The sequence below is a fragment of the Halictus rubicundus genome, chromosome 16, assembly GCF_050948215.1.
Source record: "Halictus rubicundus isolate RS-2024b chromosome 16, iyHalRubi1_principal, whole genome shotgun sequence".
Lineage (NCBI taxonomy): Eukaryota > Metazoa > Arthropoda > Insecta > Hymenoptera > Halictidae > Halictus > Halictus rubicundus.
This window is the reverse complement of record NC_135164.1, coordinates 2318594-2343688: the sequence shown is the minus strand read 5'-3', so window position 1 is coordinate 2343688 and position 25095 is coordinate 2318594. Positions and strand designations below refer to the sequence as shown.

Genomic DNA, 25095 nt, shown 5'->3' with positions numbered 1-25095 from the left:
GCCGGCGCGGAACGTGTTTCCCATTAGGTTACCCGCCGTGCCACCCCCGCACGACCGCCGGCCCTTAACGAGCACGTTTATCCAGCCGATCTTGACGCGAGCCAATCCACCCGCAGGATAATGATGTACCCTTCTCGGTGTCAATCCGCTCGACGTCGTCGGGTTCGCGGTTGCTCAACGGACGACGTTGCCCATTGAAATTCTTTTACTCGTTTAACAGCAGGTAATAAAGCTGTCACAAAAACAGGCATATAAATTCGTAACAAACATATTTTACCTCATAAAGAGTCGGGATACACAAACTGGAAAAATTATATTTAGCATTGAATTTATTAACTTATTCAGACCTGAAATGAACTTCTTGAAAGGCATGTAAAGATTTCTGGGAACCACCCGCCGCTCATACAATACGCTCGTGCGTACATTCAAAAGTTAAGGATTCAATGGGAAAAACAAAGGAAAGAAAATCCCAAAATCTGTAACGAAGAGCCTCGCCAGACGCGGGCCGAGCGACATCGAGTCCTCGGACGAGAAAAATCGACTGCGAGGCGCATCGAAGAGTGGCAGAAGTGGCAAACGGTAGTGGAGCAGGAGTCCTGGGTCCTCGGCGGATCCTGTCGGCGGATCGGGAACGGGTTCGCGAGACCGCGGAAGTACAAAAGCTGTCGGGACGGCAAGATGGCGGATGGCGGGTCGTGTGGGCGTGCCTTAGCCCGGGATTGGCCGTGGAGGGGGCCAATGGGGCTCGGCGTGGCAGCACGTCCGTGGTGTTGTGCGGCCACGCCAGCTGCCACGCCGCCGCGAGTCGGCGCACCGGGGCCGCGACCCGCCGATTGAAATGCGACTCGTCTTTGCCCGGCAGTTGCCCGTCGACTCGTGCCCGACACGGTTGTCGGTCCACGTGTTCCTTTTTTTTTTCTCCCACCCGACCGCCGCACCGTCTCCCACGTCCCAATCACGTATGCGCTCGGCCGACATGGCAACGGTCGAGGATCGCCGATTCGATATGGAGATCGCGGGTGTCGCGATTCGTCATACCGTTGTTTGACTGGTCACGTAGAGGACCGCGCGCGCGGTGCACTGCTTTTCCTTTTGCCAGCCCGGATCGAGGCCGGGTCGCGCGAGTTCGGTGTTCGACGTTGTGGCGCGGGTGGAGGACACGTGGTACTCACGCTAGAAATACGTACCGTTCCATCTTCTAACCCGGAATCGAGAATCCCTCATTTTTCGAGAAAACTGCCAACCACAATTTAATCAACTTCGTCTGCAAAACCGATTTCCATCGTCACGGCTGTTATCACAGAGCTCTTGAGCTTGCCAGTGGGGAATTTTTATCACAAATACAAAGGTTCGTGGATCAACGCCGCCCGAGCAGTTCGATCCCTCCGTCGCCTAGCTGTTCGTCACGATTTCAACACTCGGAGGAAGTGTTTCCTGATTTGTGAACCAGTGTTTACTCCTGGTAATCCTGGTGTTAAATGGACAGAAGTTGGAGGGAATGATCGACGAACTTCGACGATTTCTGTTTGCGGGATGACGACGAATTTACAGAGAAATTAGTCGAGCTATTATACAGTGTGTATGGCATAATCGTTTGACGTGCTTGCCAGTATAGTTTCCTGCCAATATTGAACTTCGGGAAGACTTTAAGGGAGAACAGTATCTACGTGTAATCTGTGCGCGCACGCAACGAAATCGGTTATAGTAAACTGCACTTTGTACTACGGGAGAACGCTATGAAAATTTGATACCGATCGCGACACTCGATTGAAAGTATTCTATGAATATATTATTATCTGCTGAAGTCAGCCGCACGCGAAGAGCCTGCCTAAAGTATTTATGAGTTAGTCTTCTTCGAACCGGGAGAGACGGACACCGTAAAGAAAAATACGTATTGTAAAATAATTAGAATGCACTCGTCCAGTAGGCGTAAATACAATTCAAAGAAACGAACGTGAACGGTACTACGATAATATACAATAGAAGCAAGGAGATATTTTATCAAAGATCATTGATACACTCACGAGACTTCATATCGCATTCCGTAAGGGTATTCTAATTGAATTAAGAGAAGAAACATCGGAGTCGACGCGTCAAGAGTCCTGAAGGATTGCTCTTATTTTTGTATCGGAAAAATCGAGGAGTTCGGAGCAGAAGAGAAAGGGTACAAGGACATGAAGCGTTAGTATCCGTTGAGCGAGGAGAAGCGAGGAAATATGGATTCGAACGTGGAGGAAACGGAGCTGGACGTCGGATCCGCGAGCGACGAGCTCGAATCCTCGATCCCGGAGTCGAAGGTCATGCGTCGACCGACGCCGAAGCCGTTCACGATCGAGAGCTTGATCGGGAACTGCGCTAACCAGAAAGGAAGCTGCGATCCTGCCGTGCAAGAAGAGCGAGCGAACGAGAACGAAGAGGACTCGGATCGAGACAGGGAATACCTTTATCAGAGACACTACTTGGCGACTGCGGCGGCGAATGCGCTACCTCCAGGTGAGTTCAGCACTCTAAACATTTTTCAACCCTTTGAACTCGTACGTTCCTCGGGGTGAAAATTCATCCGTTTACTTCTCTTAGGGTGCGTGTTCATTTGAGAGTAAAACTGTCGCGAGTTATTCTCGAGAGTCAAATTTGTCAGTGTTTTGTTTTACACGAAAGGGAAATAGCATTCGAGAGAGTTTAACATTATTTTTCTATATTTCTTCTCTTCTGCAAATTATACAGACTGTCCCGAATATGTTGTACTTGAAAGGGACAATTCCTGAGATCGTTTGAAGTAACTTTTCCCTTTGCGGAAATGTTCTCCGCGGCTTTGTTGAGGAGTTATCGACGAAAAACACGGACCAATCAGAGCGCGGCTATAGCAGAGGGATCTCAGCTCGGCGACAGCTTCCGCCGAGCGTAGCGTTGGCATTGGCTGAGTCAGAATTCGTCTGCTGTGCCCGCGCTCTGATTGGCCCGTGTTTTTCGTTGATAACTCTTTAACAAGGCCGCGGAGAACATTTTCGCAAAGGAAAAAGTGATTTCAAATGATCTTAGGAATCGCCTCTTTCAAGGAAGCACATTTTTGGAACACCCTGTATGGCTCGGCGCCATTCATCGAGTAATTGATGTGTCAATGAACGAATTGAAATCGCTGTTTCATTTAAGTGATCGACTTCAATGGAAATCGAATATACGTGCGTTTGATTCGAGTTAATGTTCCGTTTAGGAATGAATAAAGCGGAAGATTAATAGATAATATTATGGCGGGAAGCAGATCGCGAGAATTGATCGTTCCACCTGCGGACAAGTTATGCCGATTATATTTCTAATTCGATTAGAACCGGTGCAAACGAAATTTCGAGATCATTTATTTATTGGCGGAGTTTTAAACTATTCGCCTCCGGAGAATCATGAAGTATGGAAATCGGAAGGAACGGTGAATAAATCGTGCCCGAGACCTGCTCAATAGTGAGATACATATTTCAAGTACCTCTTCGCCATACCGGATGTAGTAAATTCAATTTGAACATTACGCGTCCTAGTTTCGTTGGAAAATGAAATCCACTTCAATCAATCGTCGCTAAATGTTAACTTCGAAGTTACTTCATATTAAGATCCGATCCAAAGTTATACCTGTTCAACGGAGTCGCGTGCGAACAGATAGACCTTCGTTATTGTTTCAGAATTTAACGTTGTTCTCTAAAACGGCTCGCGAATGCATTCGAACGCCCATTAAACCGGTATAACTTTTCAAATGACCTAAGTTTTCACGTGCAATTAGAGGAATTGGTAAGAACTACGCGAGAAAATAAAAATGGCACTCTTTACAACTTTTCGAACAACTTCGTTTCAAGTCAAACGAGATAATCTGCTCGTAATTTTTCCCACGAACAGCACAAATGGGAAAAAAATTCCTGGATCCTTAGGTATGCGCGACAAAAAAATATTGACGACAGGAAATTAATGAATCCTTATCGTTCAGGATTCGGCGTGCCCCTCGGCCTCTACGGAGCCTGGCTACCGATGCGGATGTACGGCAGCGGCGGGACTTCCGGTGTCCCGATGTTACCTGCGCACACCTCGGCCAGTTACCCGTCCCACCAGGATCTTTATCAGAGTCGATTGTCACAGCACCTTGGCCCCGGAGCCAATCATCTCCAGGGCGCAGCTTATCCAACCGGTTGTCAGCGTACCCCAAATCATCGTTGTTCGACCAGTTTCACGGACAGCGAGGACGACGGTAGCATCGACTCTCCAGCCTCGCCTGCCCATGATCTTTCGAAATCACGACACGGTAAGCCTCTCGACAATACACACTTTTTCCTCTTTGTTATCCTTACCTGGAACTCGTATCTTCCAAACGATCGACGCTACTTGGTCCTGGACTCCTGCAATCGATACCTTAACACTAGAACGACCGAGCAATAAATGCGACTGACGTATATTGCTTTGTAACAGTGACAAAACTGTGCCCATTCAGACTTCATACAACTTTTATTGTAATATGTGCTTCAACGAAGAGGTTCATTAAAAACATTTCCGATGAAAACATTTTTACAATTTCAGTAATTGTAAAAGAAAAAATTAGGAACCAGTCGTTTTGACTGCTCCGGTCGTTCTAGTGTTAACGCTGGGCTTACTGAGCATTAAAAATGACTATTTTGCATCACTCTATCAAAATTTTGAGGCATCTTTTTAATATTACATACTAAAGCAATCAATTTGTTGAAGAATTCCTCGTGGACGCATCTTTACAATCTCAAATCCGTCATTTTCACGGGTCCTAATATGTTTTACTATTCTAAATGCAACGTAACTATTCGAGTAAATTGTGTGACTTTTGAGGGGTCAGACGTAATTTTCCAGAATGGGATCGCGAAACACCTATTTATTTGTACTCCGCTATCAGCTCACTGGCCACGGTGTCATTTTATATTCAATGCATGCGCCAGTTCTGCGTTATAGCTTGACGGTCTGATGGCTGTCAGCGTTAACAGGATACGCGAATGACCGTTTCAATTATCCCTAGCTCTGGCCAAAAAGCCAACACGGTGGCAGTAATTAGTGGAGATATGTCAATCGATGGATCACCTCTTAGAACGGTGACAACGAGTTTGCGCGTATTAAGATACAAATAATTTGTCGATCCAATTTACCGTACAACATTCAGGACAGTTCGTACATTTAATTTCCGATTGAATCCTCGACGGCTTTGCGTCACAATTACCGAAGGCTAATTACGAAATATTCGGTAGATTTGTGACAAGCATGCATACGCGAACATAGTGAGAGTAAAAGATACACGCTAAATAATTTTCCCGACGATATTGTACCTCCATTTTATAAGAATTTTCGGATAAATCTAAAATATAGAAACAAGTTCATCAGCGCGATATTTTTGGTAAAACAAAAATAATTTGTTGAATTTGTGCACGAAAATTGAAATCTATACTATGAATTAGAAACGAGAAACTCTATTTATGCGCGTCTTAGCTCGCGATATATTCGTATCTCGTTTAACGTGGTTGCTTATAGTTTCCCTGCTAGCTTTAGATAAGATAACGATTTTTAATCGTCTAATTGTATAATTAGGTCGCTGCAAAAATAACTGCAGCTTTTGTTTTCAAATGTCAAAGCTGTTCATACAATTCCAAGAAGCTGTATCTTTATTTTGGTCGAAGGTAGGAAAAAATAAATGGTCCCTAGCGGGCTCGTTTTTCCCTAGCCGGAGGCGTAGCGGTCATATGAAGGTCATTGGCATTTATTAAACGGATACCTACAATTTTTTCTACTCTACATAACAAAAAGTACTAGGGAAAATCGACAGTTAACGATATTAATACTATACAAATGTAACGTGACAACGCGTCGCCGCTAGAGTAAAATCGCTAAAGTTTAAACTAATGAAAGCCGCAATTATTAGGTTGGCAAGAAAGTAATTTCGGTTTTCACTAATAGATGGCTTTATGTTTTGTTTGATTGATTTCTGTTAACGTTGCGTTTGTTTTCCTTCTGACATTTCATAACTACATCTTTTAAGTTACTTTTGAAGCAAATTACACGTAATTTTGATTAAAATTGTTAGTTCTGTGTCAATTTGAACATGGAGTGCGAAAACGAACATTATAGGCACATATTGCTTTTTTATTTCCGTAGAGATATATGTGAAGATATATATACATACATCCTAAAGATATATGTGAAGTTTATGGTGTGGATTGCTTAACAAAACGCACGTGCCAGAATTGGTTTAAAAAATTCCGTTCTGGAAATTTCTCACTTGAAGACGAGCAACGTTCTGGTCGACCATCTGAAGTTGATGATGACCAAATGAAAGCCATTATTGAATCGGATCGTCATATAACTGTCCGACAGATTGTAGACAGGTTAAATGTCTCGCATACAACTATAGAATATCGTTTAAAAAGTCTCGGAATCGTTAAGATGCTCGATATTTGGGTTCCACACGAATTTAAAGAAATTTACTTAACGCAACGCATCAACATATGCGATATGCATCTCAAACGAAATGAAATCGACCCTTTTCTGAAGCGAATCATCACTGGTGATGAGAAATGGGTTGTTTGCAATAACACAACTCGAAAACGATCATGGTCCAAGCGTGATGAATCAGCCCAAACCACACCGAAAGCCGAATTGCAGCAAAAGAAGATCATGTTGCCAATTTGGTGGGATTACAAAGGTATTGTGTATTTTGAGCTGCTCCCAAGGAATCAAACCATCAATTCAGATGTTTATCATCGACAACTATCAAAACTGGACATAGCAATCAAAGAAAAACGGCCAGAATTGGCAAATCGCAAAGGAATCGTGTTCCACTATGATAACGCTAGGCCACACACATCTTTGGTAACACGTGAAAAGTTATTGGAGCATGGTTGGGAAGTGATGTCACATCCACCATATAGCACTGACATTCCACCATCAGATTATCATTTATTCCGAAGTTTACAAAACTCTTTGAATGGTAAAACTTTCACTAATGATGATGGTCTGAAATCGCACTTGGATCAGTTTTTCACCGAAAAGGATCAGAAGTTTTATGAGCGCGGAATTATGAAGCTACCAGAAAGATGGCAAAAGACCATAGAACAAAATGGAAAATATTTTATCGATTAAAGTTCATTGCTTTGATAAAAAAATTGGATTTTATTTCACCTAAAAATACCGAAATTACTTTCTTGCCAACCTAATATTTCGGATGAAAAGTGTCGAAAGGAATAAAACGGGGAGCAGTCATGTTGTACGCGAAACGCGAAACGAAGAAATTCGCGATGGCCGTTTAAGGATTCCAGGAGCGTGTCCTCGACTACGATCGTAGTCGCCACGATCGAAGCCGGCAAAGGGCCCGAGATACACAGTAGCGTGCATAAATTATGCCAGTCCCAAAGTCGAATCTCACACGTTTGCACGGTTCCACGGCACAGGTGGAATTCCGTGCTCACACTATACGCGCTTTCGTACGTGATACGGTACTCGGTGAATCCTGGCCGAATTTCAAAACGCTCGACGACCCTTCGCCGAAGAACCCTTCTTCTGCGAAGAAGAAGGGCGACCGTCGCTCGTCGATCGATATGATAATTCATCGAATATATTTCACGTTGATCCGATGATCGATATCGGCAACGCGTTTTTCAAGGAATTCGGCAAACATCCACGTCGAATTAATGAAAAATTACTGTCCAAAATAAAATATTCGTAATTTTCATATATTTTAGGCAAATCGTCCTCTAACCATAACATTTGTTAACACTCGGAGTGACGCGTCTCCCAGAAAAAGGAAACGGAATTATTTATTTCATTGCCCAAATCTAAAGATGACTCTTTCTGCTAATACATTCCGAGTGAACCTTCGGTTCTGAAAAATGCAAGCGGATTGAAATAGTATTCGCGATGATACATCTCAATTTCTCAATTTTTACTCCATTCAAAATGATTCGATCAAACAACTCGAGCGTCAATCAGTGTAATTATTCATATTTTCAGCGACGAAAATACTCGACATATATAAAGAAAATATTCTTATAAATCCGTATACTTTTCACGCTGACTGTATACACATGTACACACTGTGACAATCGGGCTACAGGGCCAAGACGATGACAAATTGATTGTTTATTCGCAGACCTGCGGATTATGTATTTTTAACTTACTGAACTGATTCAAGCGAGAAAGATATTTGTATATTGCTGTCGCGTTTTACAATCGACGAAGACAATTTTTATTTTATAGTACACATGTACACACTGTGACAATCGGGCTACAAATCGTGTTTTACAATTGTCGAGGACATTTTTTATTTTGTAACTGCGTGTCAGTGACGTTGACAGCAGACTGTTCGGCATCGAATGCGTCCAGCACGCGATCTCGTTGAACGGTGAAAAATCCCAGATTCCCTGATCACCGGCAATCAATGCAAATGGTCTCGTCGAAATGATAGTTGCGGCTATTCGAGTCGAGAGTCGATCGCAGATGGAAAGTCGAAAACTCGCCGATCACGTATTTCCGAAGGCGGCGCGGCGTGGCGGGGCGCACGGGACGGATCGACGAAGTCGCGCGCATTTATTCGTGGCCGATCACTTTTTATTGATGTACCGCCGACCGAGGCGATTTCGTATGCGCAACGAAATAGCTTCGAGGAATCTGTCATCGGTCATTTATGACGCACCGTGCCGAACCGGTGTGCCGATCGTTACGACGAACACGCCGATCGAGCTTGCCCTCTCTATTTTTGTCCCTGGTCGGCCGAAAACGTTCCTCCGAACCGTTCAACGATCTGCCTAGGCCCTCGATCCGCATCATTATTTCATTTAACATTGACACTTCGACGCGACGGAACTTTGCTTGTTTCTTCTATTTAGCACCCGGAATCTCGCCTGAGATTTTAACAGAAGGATAGAATAATTATATTATACGGACAAATTAAAAGCAGTCATTAGCCTGACTATACTCTCGCATATGTTCCGTCTTTTATCCGCCGTCTTCATTCACGAAATTGCCCGTGCACGATAAAATCCAAAAACTCGCGAATCTATTCAATTCGAATACCTAATTTAGACACGAATCGTCTTTCAATTAGCTGGATTGATAATGAATAATTCACAGAGGTAGAGCCACCTTTTCTTAGCTCGTTTAAAGTTCAGTTAATGCCACGCTGTAACTACTATTGATCCCTCGAATCTAAGTATCTATAAATGAAAGGTAAAGTTTTTATAGCCCTGCTTGACAAATTAATAATCACGTTATGTCAGGATCCTGTAATTCGATAGTCAACAAGAAAATATGTCGGACGTTTCTACGGAAAATTCATCGGTTACGCGGATTAATCGCATTCTCGACAATGGCCCAGCTGATGCGCCTGGTGTTAGCTGATTAATGGAACTACTCTCGAACAGAATCGGAATGAACGAACGGCGAATCGATCGCCGCTAAATGATATTATTTAATGGAACTGATTTCTTGATAGTGTGAATGGCATGGTGTCTGACGCGTCTGTGCATGACCGGCCGATTCTACTTACAAACGCTAAGCGCGCGAACTTGTTGGATTTTCCGGAAAACGAAGCGTCGCATGAGAAAATGTTATTCTACGTTTTCGACTTAAATTAAAAATGTTTCGCACCCCTAGACAAGGCCTCTTTCAAAAGTGTGTCGCGATCGACGGATTCCGCATTAACACTAGAACTACCGACAGTTGAGACGTAGCTATCTCTACCAAAACCAGTCAAAATGACTGGTCTTTAAAAAATACGTAATAGTAGAATATTTTTATGTTTATTGATTTATTATTATCTTACAAAAGGCATGTTCTGAGATCATAAAAGCTATATAATAACAACTATAATAATAACAATAAGTACAATAATGAAGAATATTTAGTACCAAAATCTTTGGTAACAAGGATATTAAAATAAATTTCCATTGGTAAATATAAGAAGTATAATATAATAATATAATAATGATAATAAACGTAATAGAATAAATGAAATACAAATATAAATTAAATTATTAAGTACAAAAGTTATCATTCGTCACAGTTCTTACAAACGTAAAGTTTCTTCTGCGTGCATTTTCCGCATACATATTGTTTACAAAGATTGCAAATGGTGGTAGTCTTACTATTATTACAGTACCCTATCCGACACCATTTGCGTGAATAAGGTGAGTTCTTTGACGTACTTTGGATCTCAGATGCTCTTTGTTCTATCCGTGATTTTTCATAGTCAGCGGCAAGTTCATCTGCTAATTGAAAGATAAAATCTTTTCTGGATATCTGCTCACCTGTCGTTTCCTTATAAAAAATCCAGGCATTTGTGCCAGCTAAATCTAAAATATTAAAAAATACTTGAAGTGGCCATCTTCTTGATCCCGACTTCACGCTATATTTTTTTGCCATTTGGTCTGCTATATCTATCCCAAATTTTGTTTTATTATAAAATTTGACCGTTTCAGGTAGGCCCTCTTCGCTTTTTCCAATTTTGACGATTTTATGTTTTGAGCTCAGGATAAAAACATTTCTTCTTCGGCCTACTTTTATAAATTGTGAGTGTAATCTCATTTGATCGATACAGCAGCGACGAAAAGCGAGCCATGGTATCCTTCTTCGTTTTACAAATTTGTGTGAGTTCTCTTTTGTTTCCGCGTATTGTGTCAACCAGTGTGGTTCTGTAGCTAATAATTTATATGCCAGCGACAAGCTTGCAAAAAAATTGTCGGTTGCTATGGTCCTTCCCTTCTATACGGTTCAATAAGTTCATACCAGTCAAATTGACTGGTACTGGTATAAGTAGCCATGATAAAAAAATCACTTGTATTTTAAATGAATAAAACAAAATTAAAGTTTATTATATTATTCCTTTAGCTATCCCTGCAAAAGTCATTACATCATTGCGGAGGAAAATTATAACATGAAGTAGGAATTTTAAAATAAAGTTGTCAAACCAGTCATTTTGACTGGTGTGGTAGTTCTAGTGTTAATCTCGATTAAAGTAAAAGCAAAATTCTTTTCGTTCGAATGCATATATAATGAAAAGCTTTGCGCTAAATATGCACGGAGACTGAAAATTCAGACTTCATCCAGGCTGCAGCTACTTTAATCCGATTCTATTCGATCGGTGCGACACTTTGTGGAAATTAAAACCGATCCAGACGATATCCACTTTCATTTATAATATAAGCGAGACCTACATTAGTCGTCAAACCTAATTCAGACTTACGCTATTACCTAAATTGATGCTTCATTTACATAGATTACCCCGATCCAAACAATCGAGGTGTACATGTAGGTTACCTTAATTTAAATCCAATTTAGACGTGGAATATTGAAATCCAAAGTAATTGGAAAAATGAAAAGAATTTAATTCGTTGTTAGAGACGGTCCTATCTTAAAATTAGTTAGAATACAGTATTTTCTCGATGTATGTCCTCACAGGGTACGCTCCGCGGTAGCGGGGACAGCGACTTTTATCATCCAGGTGTTTGCGACATGTATCGAGAAAAGACTGTATATTAAATATATTAAATTCTAATTGTACACTTTGTAGTATTTTATGTATCGGTATTCTATTAAATTGAGTTGCTACGTCTGCTGCGATGTGTATCATTATCAATAGAATAATATAGTGGCAATGCGATATCGTCCCGCTGCCAGCATTCTTTTATCTGATTTTGGTAAACGACGACAGTAATTGAATTGCCTTTATGCCATACTGTCTGTTCATTAAATGCTAACGCCGATTTGGTGGTAAAGTGACCAAATAATAGCTAGCCGTATCGATCGGAGGTTCACATGACGTCAGGCGCGAGACCGGCTGGAAGACAGTTAATAACAACGATTGAAATTTTATGTGACACGTGCAGAAATAGATACATTCATCGACTCGCGCGGCACACCACAACGAAAACCGATGCGGTCTGTGAGAATTTCTCTGATTGCTCTATTTAACTGCATTTCATTCGACGCCAACCACCGATTTATTCCGACGTCGTGAAGCTAGACAAGAACCTAACCACCAGAATGATTCATGCAAGATGAAAATTTCCTGTGTGGCAGTCGCGCAGGAAACAAGAATCGAATAAAAACAAAGCTCCACAAAATCAACCTCTTCCGAACGTTAATTGGAAAGAGCGTGTTTTTGGCAAACAGAAAAAGCCAATTCGGTTTCATAGAGTGCATCGGTTTTCCCGCAAGATTTACCGTTTCTCGATTTTTTCGTATTCATTGCCCCATCAAGAACCCCGCGGCGACCGACATGACAAGGGAGGATCGGCTTGCGTTGCTTTTCCCAAGAAGAACCGAAAATCCGGCTGAAAAAAAAGCAGAGGATGTCCCCTCGTTCGACCGGGCTTGGACCCTTCGATTAATCGATATGGTTAATAGACCAACGAAATATGGGGTCCGTTTAGCCGCGGTAGCCCGGAGAGATCGGTTCTTCCACCGGTTGATTAATGAACTCGTCTCGACTCGTTCAGCGATTGGTTTGACATTGTTCGGAAACTATGAAATTTTAAAAATTCAATTTGGCCCACAAGAAACGGGTTTCCAGCCCGTTGCGCGGTGTTTCTTTCGGCGACGCCATATCGATTTCTCGTTTGTTCTCCCAGCCCCGTGAAAGTTTAATCGCGGACCGACTTAATTTGACAGACAAAATTTGTCCGCTGCTTAATAAATATTTATTGAATTAAGCCACTCCGAAGTAACCTATATATGTCTTCGCGCGTGAATTGTTCAGCTGTGTATGATAGAGCAATCGGCGGAATGCATAGTTACGCACGTTTCTTGTCAGCGCTCGGTAATTGTGATAGAAAATGCCACGGTAAAAGGTTGGAAAGCTAATTGAAAATTTTATTAGAGGAATGCGTTAAAACTTAGAAGCGCTTTGTACAGCGAACAGAAAAATAGGAAAGTCGGTAACGTCTGAGTCGTAAAAATGAATTTTTCGTTTATTTTCTATGTAGCGAAGAAAACCATCAGTGCCCACAATTTTAGGCAGCAATTAGTCGGGAACATTGGTTGCAATCATTGGTTGTGATCTGTACGAATGAAAATTAACAGCCGAATACAGAAATGGAATACCAGAGCAACAAGCGCGGATATATTAATATAACCGTGTTGGCATTGCCTGTCATAAAATATTACAGCATTTCCATTCACGGTTGTAACCAGACACAAAACGCCAAACACATCTATTTCCATTGTTTCTTTTTCTCGTGACATCCGCTGGACGGGAATACAGTACTGTGCAAATGTCTTAGGCTGCTAAAATCGCACTAGAAAAACATTTTTGCCGGCTAAAGAGCCTACACACTATACTATTATCTATACTATACTATACTGTACTCTACTGTACTATACTATACTATACTATACTATACTATACTATACTATACTATACTATACTATACTATACTATACTATACTATACTATACTATACTATACTATACTATACTATACTATACTATACTATACTATACTGTACTGTACTGTACTATGCTATGCTATGCTATACTATACTATACTATACTATACTATACTATACTATACTATACTATACTATACTATACTGTACCATACTATACTATACTATACTATACTATACCATACTATACTATACTATACTGTACTATACTAATATCATTATATAATGTACTGTTACAAATTATATAACGTCATAATACTATAATAACGTTATAATGTCACAGATTTGGTAAACATTTTAACATTTTGTGTGGTCATTTTCTGGTGCAGCTTTCAAATAATTTATTAACGAACGCGTTTTCTTCGTGCTCAAACATGTTGAACAATAATTAAATCAGCATTGCGAGGTGACCAGCCCATAATTTTCCAATAAATGCAGGAAAACTCGGTCTCTTTATAGACCTGGTATGGCACAGCGAAGCACATTAGAAGCACGGTAACGAATATGCAACGTTGGCAGAGATTTATTTAGGTATAAAACAAATTTTACGGTGGTGGCCCTAAGACTTTTATACAGTACACTGTATATCAGAAAGACATATAGGTCTGGATGCAACGCGCCATCCCGACGGGTGCAGGAACCGGATCGAACTGCAATTTGGCGGATGTCCAATATTTCGCCAGGCAGAAGTCGCGGAAAGAGTATCGATGACGCATTGTATCGCGTATCTCGCTAATAATCGCGCAGACTGTCGCAGCTTTTACGTCATCGAGCCCTCTCTGACAGCGGAAACAATTTTCATCGTCGGTTTCACCGACTTCTCCACTTGTAACTTATAAGTTATTATAACCACTTATAGCTTGTCCGCTTATACTCACCGCTGTCGCACGCCGTTTCTACTTTTGCGACAAAACATTTGTAAACACGCTTGTCTGAAAGAGAATAACTGTTTTCAAGGGAGCAGTGTTCAGACGGACACATAACTGAGGACACGCCAATGTGTTGAAAGCGTCTGTAAAGGCACACTAATCGGAGCAAGAACCTTTTATCTTATTTCCTTCTATTTCAGTTTATTTATTTTTGAATTGAAAAAAGTGTGCCCAACAAGAAAATAGAGTTTGAGAGTCAATCTAAATTTTGAACAGACGGAATTGAAATCAAATAATTCATGGATTAGTAGGGGGGGCTGTAATGGCACAGTAATTGGAACAAGCGTGATAATGAATAAAATTTTGTGAAGAAAAATAGTGCGACAAAGGGTTAACAATGGCACGTGAAAATGAGTTAAGAGAACACGCGAACGGAAATGACATGTTTTGAAAAAATGAAGCGCGCAAAACAATGTTTTCCAGAGTCTGATATTATCGAGCCGGCGGAAGTTCGAGTTAGACTTATCGAGCCGGTGGCTCGATCGTGGACTTAATGGCGAAGGAAGGGATGGCGGAATAGAGATGTAATGACGGGTGTCCGAGCGGATCGATCAGCTCGATTCCTGGACAAAGTGTAAAGACGCTGCGAGGACAACACCCGAACGTTTGTCCGTGAGACTCGCGATGCCGTGAACGTTTCCCTCGGTCGCGGAAGCCTGTGGCCCATTCAATCGAAACTCTTTGAATTAGTGAACGCGCGGGTGCATTAAACTCTTACGTAGCGTCTTGTTCTAGGAATTTTACGCGTTGCTCGACAAAAGACAGGGAACAGCCGTAAACACGAAAATTACTCGGCGTGACCGCAGCCGCGTTCCGCGTCTATAGAAATAATTGTGCCCTAATCTGTAGATTTTATGCATTCATGGGAAAATGCGAGTGGGTATTTCTTGAAACTGGGTTCCTTGTATCTTTCATTTAAAACTACGAAGCTACCAAGGATACGTACGTGAGAAAATATTCAGCAAAGTTATTTCTTTGGGTATACATTATTTAACCCTTTGCCATTTAACTCGGAGTCGTCGATTCTAGACTCATAATGTCCCCTTTGAGGGGACATCCGAGTGAAAAGGGTTAAAAAATATGTTATTTTTACAAAGTAACGCAAAATAGTCGCTTTTCGTGCTCCGTAAACCCAGTGTTAACAGTTTCTAGCTTTTCGCCGGTCGGTTCATTTACCTTTTCGCGGCGCTGTATTTTTATGAGAAGCACTTATCACCAGTTCCAGCGGAATAAGTTTGCGATTCGACGTTACCAATTCACGGGAACACAGACCAGTTAATATTTCACCGTAAGACAGACGGAGACTGATTAAAGTTGTAAGGTAATGCAGTTTATTGAACATGGTCTAAAGCACGCGGTACGTACCGTGTCCGGCCGGCACACGTGGAAAATTGTAAAAGCACAAGGGAAAAGTTCGATCGGGAACTATAACGTTTTGTGACGAAACCGGCTTGTGTGTCCAGCATATTAAATCTTGTTCTCTAACTATATACCGTTGTTAATCGGTCTCCGTCGGGCCGCGATGCGACCGTTCAATGACTTAATGGCGCGCCACTTAACGTATTCATGAGTGGCAGGTGGACCGGTACTGTTCCTTTTTCGCGAAAATCAAGAACTATGGTCGCTTGAAAGGGAATCGCTGATCAGCGATCGTACTTACAATGTTTCGATCCTCGGTTTGTGGAGCATAAGGTCTCGCGGAAACTATAGACCCCCTTGAAAGTTTAAACACAATTTTCTGCTATGCTGAATACGCCGAACCTCGTGACTCACATCAACCACAATTGAAGCGAGATTATCCGCGCTATACCCGGCTCGACTCGTGTACGCACAATTTTAACCCCTTGCCATACTTTGACGAGTCTGGCTCGTCGTGAGAATTTCGGACCAAACGTAAACATTAACATTGCGAGTCAGGTTCGTAGTCGTAATATCACGTCAAACATAAATGTCACGAGTCTGACTCGTATTCAAAAGTTCGAGCCGAACATGAATTGGCGCTTGGGCCCGAATTCTTCCGAGCTAAAAGGTACGGCAAGGGGTTAACAATAAATATTGCCAATAAGCTTACGTAAAGGCTGCAGGATCTCTCCATTTAATTTGTATGCCAAGGGGTTAAAGCGATCAATTAAAGAAACTGTAACAATATTTTTTATAAAAAGGGATCTCCGTACTCAGGTGACACAGATAATTCTTACGTTTCAATCGCTGCACTCGTTGTGCAACCTCCTCGGAGTGCAATTAGGCATGTACAGCTCTGAAATACTGATGGCCCTTTTAGATGATCGTTTAGAAGCTGTCGGACACTGTCCCCGTAAAGTCCGCGCGGTTTCGTTTTAAAAAGGACACTGGGGATCCCGAAAACTGGCTTTTGCAGCGATCCAGTGTCGCTGGAAATTTTGTTGATCGTCTAATTTTGCAACGGGGTTTGTTTGCGTAGGTTCGGAGAACGGTCGAGGGTCAGCGGAGAGCGAGGACGAGGGCGGCGGGTTGAGTATGGCGGGCGACGGTCATGACGCGGCGGACGCGATGTCCAGCAACGCGTCCAGCAACGTGAGTCCCGGCGGATCGCTGGAGAACGGGCAGAACAGTTCGGCGACGGGTTCCGGCAACAACAAAGCGAGACGCAGGCGAACAGCCTTCACGTCGGAGCAGCTGCTCGAGCTGGAGCGAGAGTTCCACGCGAAGAAGTACCTCAGCCTGACGGAGAGGTCTCACATCGCCCACGCCCTGAAGCTGTCGGAAGTCCAAGTGAAGATCTGGTTCCAGAACCGGCGAGCCAAATGGAAAAGAGTGAAGGCCGGATTGAGCGGCGGCGGCGTTGGCACGGGAGCGACCAGCATGGCAACCGCCGGGGCCTCCAGCAGACACAATGGAGCGACCGGACAGCATTCCGGGAACGGCACGAGGATCGTCGTGCCGATCCCGGTGCACGTGAGCCGTTTGGCGGTTAGGTCTCACCATCATCACCTGGAGAAGTGCGCCAGGCCGCCGAGGGTCAGGCCGGTCAGCGAGAGCCCAGCTTCCGCCGCGTCGACCTCGGTTCTCGGCGATGCCCTTGGCCTGGTCAACTCGTCCATCAACTTGTCCGGCCAAGTGCAGGCGCCCATCAACAACGGCGTCGGCATCGGGGTCGCCGTTGGTCTCCGGGCGTTCACGGTGCCGTCTCATCGGGGCGGGCTCAGCTCCTCCGGGAGGTAGTGAACACTGCCACCGGGAACCGTGGACCGACCTAAACGTTTCGCCGGCAACCTGGAGTAGGTTCAACGGTGGACAGGTTTTGCGCGAACCTCGAGAGTCGACGGTGAATGGTAGACCCTAACGAGCAGCTGCTGGACAGCAATTCGAAAGCGTATCGGGACATTTTGTGTTTTGGGTGGAGATTACGAGTTCTTTTCCGGTTGGACAACTGCCTCGTTCCAATCGGCAATGTCGACTCTTGCCGACGGACGGTCGACAGCTACGTGTCCGAGTCTCGGCGGTGAGGATGAATTTGTAGAGGCAGAGAGGATGATCGTGTGCACACGGTGCGAGTGAACTTCACGTCGGCTTTTGCGAGAGTGAACGAGCGGAGGGGAATTAAGGATGGGAAATCCTTCGCGAAGTTCATTTCCGACGGAGTAGATGCTGAATATTTAAGAGCTTCGGGTAGCACGTTTATCGCGATTGTAGCTGGTCTTTCGGACAGTACCGTGACAACTTCTTCGAGGTGAAACCATTCACCTCGAAACAGCGGCTTCAAACTGAATCTTTTTGAGAGCGGCGGTCCATTCGACAATTGTCGAGGACTTTTTAGACGCGCGCTGCATCGGCCGTCACCGTGAAAGCAAATTGCTCGTGTTTTCTGATCGGGCAACAGTATTCCGCGGAAAGACACCCCGAGTGTCTTCGATTCTTTCTCTCTCCTGGATCGCTCTCGCATCGTGCGGCAAGCCGCGCTTCCGTTGTGCCAAGTATGAAGCGCGGGGGTACTGTAAATAAGTAATACCACGGTGTTGTAAATAGCATTCTCACAACGTACCGCGTAGATTATGTCCGATGTACGAGCGTAGCTCTAACTTGTAGATAATTTACATTAAACGAGCCCCACCGCTCGTGGAGGAGCACTATGTTACGGCGATGGCCTATCGATTGGCCGTGCGATTACCACAGCTGCATCACAGTCGTGATACGCCGCGACGGAGCGGAAGCCGAGCTAACGGTTTGCACGCTTCTGTATATCGAGAAGGCAATAAAATGTGCGAATATCTTATGAAGTATCGTTCGTAACTGATTGCGCGCCACCGGTCTCTCCCAGCACACGCTTCATCGCCGAGAAAAAAACGGCCGTTTTCGAAAAACATGGACGACACGGAAGAACTGCAGATTTCTTTTCAAGCGGTACAAATTTTGGGGTCCTCAAACTCGAGCTAGAAATTGCAAGAAAACTCTCGTAAACTTTTTAACGAAAATATGGACGTACCATATTTTTACTGTAACACCTATGGTATCCCGGGGCCATACCCCCCACTGTTGACAAGAACAGTACCGTTATATTTTACTGAAATTAATATTTACGTATATTTAGAGAAATCCGAAGTATTTCAACACCCCTCGGGAAACTGTCGATATTCGAGCTCTGATAATTTCGTTTGAAAAATAGTAGAATATGTAAGGGCAATTATTGAAAAGTATCAGTTACAATACCTCGAGAAATTACAATATGTCTACTTATACACGGCTGTCTGTCCGATATCGATCGGTGCCGTTCTCGTTGATACATTCATTCATCTCACACTCCTTTATTTCACTGACACGTCACACACATCTGCAGGCGTTTCGCAGCTACGTTCTTACAAATAATATATTTTGACTCGCTTCGAAGCTCGAAGCCCCTACTTTCGAAAAACTGAAGACACGTTTTTGATCCCGAGACCAAGTACAATATCTACTTGTACAATATCTGATATCTACTAGGTATTTGCGAGGTGCTACAATTGTCCAGGTAAGTAGCTTGTCTTTCAAATTATTGTTTATACACTGCAGAACAATGACGAACGTCTTTTCGCATAAGGTGTGCGTCAACCTGTACATAGAGTACACGTAGAATGGCGTAGAACGGCTAAAAAATGGTCAGGTCGTTTATGCCGTTTTAAGGGGCGTTCCAACACTTTCGTGGACCACTGTATATGACATTATTTGCATAGAATTGCATTCTGAAACAAATCCCAAAGTTTCAATTTCTCAGGGTAAGATCACTCCTATGAGGGTGGCTTTCTAGGGGTAGTTTTTCGTCCTAGCAAAAATACAATTAAAAAATCGGATTGTAGGACCCAAATAACCATAAAAACTGATCTGTTTATAATTAATACGCCATCGTGAATGTAGAATTAAACGAATTTAGTCCGCGTTTCGGCCACTATGGACTACCGTGTGTCGTTTCGTTCGGTTCGGTTCGGACAAATTAGCTGACTGCGCAATGCACCAATGCATATCTACGAGGCGGTTAGGTCGCTTGGCCAAAAGTGGCATATGGAGTCACGCCTACGAGGCGTTCAGGGGAGCACGCCGAAGGGGGCACGGGGCCCCGGTTTCTCTGTGGGTCCCCTTGAAAGACGGGCCAGGGCCAGCACGCGCCGCGCCGGCCTGCGAAAATACGCTCGGCTGCAGGCTGCGCAGCCTGCAATTCTGGTCGTGAACGCGATCCCATGGGAGACACTGATCTTGTTTGGGGGACGGAGGGGGCGGCCATGCACAAAAGCATAGCCGTCCGCCACCCCCTTGAAAAATTCGACCCGACGGAATTGTCAAAACAAGCCGGGAATCGATTACGGGAGTGATTGGGAAAACCCCGGGATGAATGGGCACGCTGATTTCCGAGCGGAGAGGACTACACGCTGCGCTGCTGCGAAGTGATCTGTTTGATCCAATTTACTAGGGAAGATGGTCCATCTTACATTGAACGCTTCAATGGGAAAACGTTGAATATTTTATGATGGGGATAGACTAAATGTTGCTTCGACGCCTGTACCGCAGTCGCATTGTAGGGGGCTCAAGCTCGATTTTCGAGGAACCACGTATGCACAGTCGGACCTCGCTGTGACCTAATTGTTCGCTAAGAATACATTCTGGGTTTTGCAACTGACCCGTGCGATCCATAAACGCAGCAACGTGTCGGTGAACTAATTATACGGATTTATGTAATTGGTTTTCATTTGAGTCTCATTGGTCTGTCCTTTAAAAATAAGCGGGGTATACTCCACCCTTATTCTGTATCTCTTTTCTGTGCAACGATTTTACTGGAGTTTTTAGGTCAATTGTTATCATTGTTATCATCCTCCACTATTCTCAGCGGGAATTAATTGTCACGGTATCCAATTAATTAAGAGGTATTTAAAATTTAAACTAGGGACGATCGCGTCATGCGCGTTTGCCGTCACAGATTAATTCAACAAATAATTCGTTCGCTTTATCGTGTCGTAGCATCCATATTAATGAGAACTATATCTTATTTACGTTATTTATGGTAGCACTTACTTTACGTCTCCCTAAATGATTGAGAAGTTATGACCTGAAAGGTAAATTTGATCAATAAAATTTTCTCTTGGACATATTCTGGAAAATGACAACGCAGTTGAATCGGCGGGTAATACACGAAGCGGATATCGCAGACAGATTTTATTAAATTGCAAGCTGAAGTCGGTTTAAAAGCATAATCGACGTAGCAACCACGTAACTCTCTCAGCCGAAAGCAGCCGAGGCTTAACTTATGGGCCGGCGGCTAATCGATCAAAATTTACGACTACACGAATGTCAATATGTTCATGCATCTCACGCGCATTAAAGAAGGAAGTGGATTGAACGGAATCGTGCAGTGACTCGAAGTTGGGGAGTTACGACAGGGGAAAGGAATTACGGAACACGACGGAACGGGGTTCACCGGTACAAAGTGCACGAGAAACATCGCCGCGCGGTATAGCAATCATCGACGGAGTGTTGCCTGTAATTTCATGATCGTACCCTAACAGTTGCCAGTACACCGTCATTTTAATTTCGTACCGGAATGACGGAGTAGTAAATCGATAATTGTACATCAGCGACGTACATTAATTACAGAAATTGCAGACGTTGGACTGTATACATCGATGTTCCATAAAAAAATTTTACAATATTTTTGTATGCGACAAAAATGTTAGTTTTGCTCCACTTTATCAGGCTTAGAGTGTTTCACCCCCTTAACGCATAGTTTATCGGCAATCTTACGCAGAAGCTATCTCATGTCACCAGCTGTTATTTCGTAATTGAATGTGGAAGTAAAACAGTCTAAATAAACTTTATTTATACATTGAAATGAAACTTTGGACATATCTTTTATATAACTTTGTATATTCTTTTTTGCTATGATATTGTCCCAAGAACGTTTCGGCATGAAAGCGCGACAATGTGTTAACAATGACGCAGCCTTTCTTCGAGAAATAGTATTACACTGCCCGAAATTTCCATAAAGCCGCCTGATTTTTTGGTGAAATCTTATAATTATGTCATAGTAATGAGAAGCTGATGCATCATAGCATTTTTGGATTAATAAAAGAAACCATATATGTACATGTTTGCAGTCGTAGATATATTCTTTATTTATAAAAAAAAACGTAAAATTACATAGTTTAACAAAAATTGAACTGCGAAATTTCCATAAAGCCAAACGTTTTTTAAGTAGATAACATCAATATTAACAAAAATTTCTTCTAAATTTCGAAATTAATACTTAGTATAATCGCCATTTTTTCGAATAACGTCGAAAATTCGATTAGGCATTGATGCAATCAAAGCACGAAGAGTTTCTGATTCGATCGATGTCCACGCTTCGTTCACTGCAGTCCATAACTCAGAAACAGAGTTGTACTGTTTACAATTGCCATATACTTTTCTTGCAAGTATTCCCCAAAGGTTCTCAATTGGGTTTAAATCTGGTGAACAAGCTGGCCATGTCAAAACCCCGATATTTCTGCTGTCTAACCACTCTTTTGTTTCTCTTGATACATGAACCGAGGCGTTATCCTGTTGAAAAATAAAATTGTCAGTCTCAATTTCTTCAGTGAATGGTACTAAGACTATCTCCAACAGCTCCGTGTATTGTGACGAATTCATTTTGTGGTTAATTCGACAGATTGGGGTTTTTTTATCGGCTCTGAATGCAGCCCAAATCATTAATGAGCCTGCACCGTAGTTACGACTCATTGCTACGTTAGGATCTTTTCTTAAATCGTGCCAGTAGTACTCGTGACCATCTGGCCCATCTAAGTTAAATTTTTTCTCATCGGAGAAAATTATATTGTTCCATTTTTCTGTCCAGGACATATGTCTTTGTGCAAATTCGAGACGAGCTTGTTGTGTCGTTCTTCGAGTGCTGGTTTCTGGAGCATTTTTTTCCATTTTATCGCCCTGAACTTTTTAAAATCTGCCGCACACGCCTCGTTGTTATTGGTAGTTGTAGTTCAGTTCGAAGTTGTGCTGCACTTTTTGTTTTCCTTGCCACCAGCCTCATCAATAATGAATATTGTCTTCTTGTCAATTTTTTATTTCCACCTGTAGGGTGTTTCTTACCATATTCTTCGCCCTTTATATAATTATCTATTGAAGTACGCGATCTATTAATTTTTTTCGCAATTGATCTATTAGAACACCCCACATCTTTATAAGCATCAATGGATGCCTTCTCTTCACTGGTCAACAACTTGCCTCGTTGCATTCTAATAAAAATAAATACAAATATAACATATATATACAATTTTTATGAATTTAAAAATCAATTTTAGTATAAATACGCACATCTGAATTACAATTAAAGTTTCTTTGCTGAGACTCACGTGTTATCCACACAAGATCTAAGCACAAACTAAGTGGCTTTATAGAAATTTCGCACTCCCGTTCCGCGGACTTCGACGAAAATGTAAATAAATTAAAGACGTAAACATTTGTGAGAGAGTGGCGCATATATCTCTACTCAGTAAGGTAAAGGTATCAGTAGTTGACCAGTTAAGAGAAGTTTTTCACACGAACAACAGTAACCGCTTGCTCTATCATCAAATAGCGACAGTCGATGTCTGAAGACACTCTTTAAGTCTTCTAGATTATGTAACAATGCCACTTTTTAAAAAAAGTTTAGTTATACAAATTTAAGAAACATATTTAAAAATTCTGTAATTGCTTCAGAAGTTGACCACTCTTAAACATGAAAAATCTAGTAATTGACCTTCTCTTCGTCAGTAGTTGACCACTTATACTAGAAAGAGGGTTAAAGCAATAATGTTGGGAATCATGTTAGTATCATTTAGTTTCAACAATTGCTAGCACAAATTACAATTAAAGAATAAAATAAGAAATAAAATAAATCAATTCCATAAAAAGTTCAATTCAGGAACAAGAGTAGACGTTGCGAGTTCTGCTCGATTTCGTGGGCTCATTGATATGCACATCAGGCTTGTCTGGCCACTTCCATAATCGCCCGTACATTTTCATGGACGAAATAGTCGGTTTTGTTTTAGTTACACGAAGAATTTTTCCAAAAAAAAAAAATTTCATCGTCTCTTCAGAATAATTTCTAAAGGAGCCCTTGATAGGAGGCATCTCTCGATAAGTAATGAAATAACATCTGAAATAAATAATTAAATAAATGCATTTTAATTTTCCGTTGGTATTTATAATGTCACGCACATGGCTGTTTTAAAAGACACTGATCAATGCTTGACCGTAAATGCAATCAATAGTTGACCATGTGGTCATCCTCTAAAACACAGCATGCTACAAAATTTATAATTATATTTTGTACTCTTAACAATCGTAGATGTAAAATGGATACATTATAAGTCGTAAACAAATTTAAATGAGTCACGTTAGTAATTGATCACGCCTGTCAACTTCTAAAAATTGTTCAAAAACAATATTCAATATTTGACCACCTAATAAACTATTGTTTTTCAGGTTAGAATAACAAAAATAATGCATTTATCACTTATAAAACTCTGTGAGAATATAAACAGCAAATAATTCGGTCGCGAAAAGTTCACAACGTATAGATTTCTTTACCTGAACCGTACAGCTTTTCTTAACAGAAACGTTAAGGAAATAGAGATATATCAGCATATTACTAACCTTAATGAATTCAAACGTCCGTTATTACTATGCATACTTCACTTCGCATGCAATTCTTTTGAAATTTAAACAACAGATAGCATGGCATCCGAGATTCACTTTCATCAAAAGTGCACTGCTCATAAAAACCTTATTTTTTATGCTTTTCTATAAAATGGTCAACTACTGGTGCCTTTACCTTAGTCAGTATACAATGTTATAGATATTCGAGAAGTAACAAATTTCTCGATATTTTTTAAAAATACACCAAAATGTAGGTGACTTTATAGAAATTTCGTGCAGTGTACTGTATTTCCGAAGAGTTTCGAAGGCAGTTGAAAAGTCGAAAAGCGATGTGTCCGTGATCCAGAAAAGAAGACGAAGACGGGGGACAGTGAAACGATGAGAAATAAGGAGCAGCAGATGGGGGGGGGGAGGTTGCAGGCCGGCGCGGCGTTGCAGGGTGTAGGTATACGTATAGAGTGCGCACAATGGCAACGGGAGAGTGCATTACGGTTAATACACGAAGGACCGCGGTCGTTTAGCCGAGGATCTCGGCAGTTACCGCTTCGCAAAGGATAAATCATCTCCCGATTTCAACCACGCCTACCGGAGGACAGAGAAGCGGCTCC

The 25095-nt window shown here is 42.2% G+C and overlaps 1 protein-coding gene across 1 annotated transcript; it reads left to right on the top strand.

The window, feature by feature from the left end:
- The first annotated feature begins 1214 nt into the window (after nt 1-1214).
- On the top strand, nt 1215-18438 carry Unpg (homeobox protein unplugged). The gene is made up of 4 exons (XM_076801959.1): nt 1215-1352; nt 1397-2493; nt 3968-4279; nt 16794-18438. The coding sequence occupies exons 2-4, from the start codon at nt 2217-2219 to the stop codon at nt 17552-17554; spliced, it is 1350 nt and encodes a 449-aa protein (XP_076658074.1). The 5' UTR covers nt 1215-1352; nt 1397-2216; the 3' UTR covers nt 17555-18438.
- The last annotated feature ends 6657 nt before the right edge of the window (nt 18439-25095 follow it).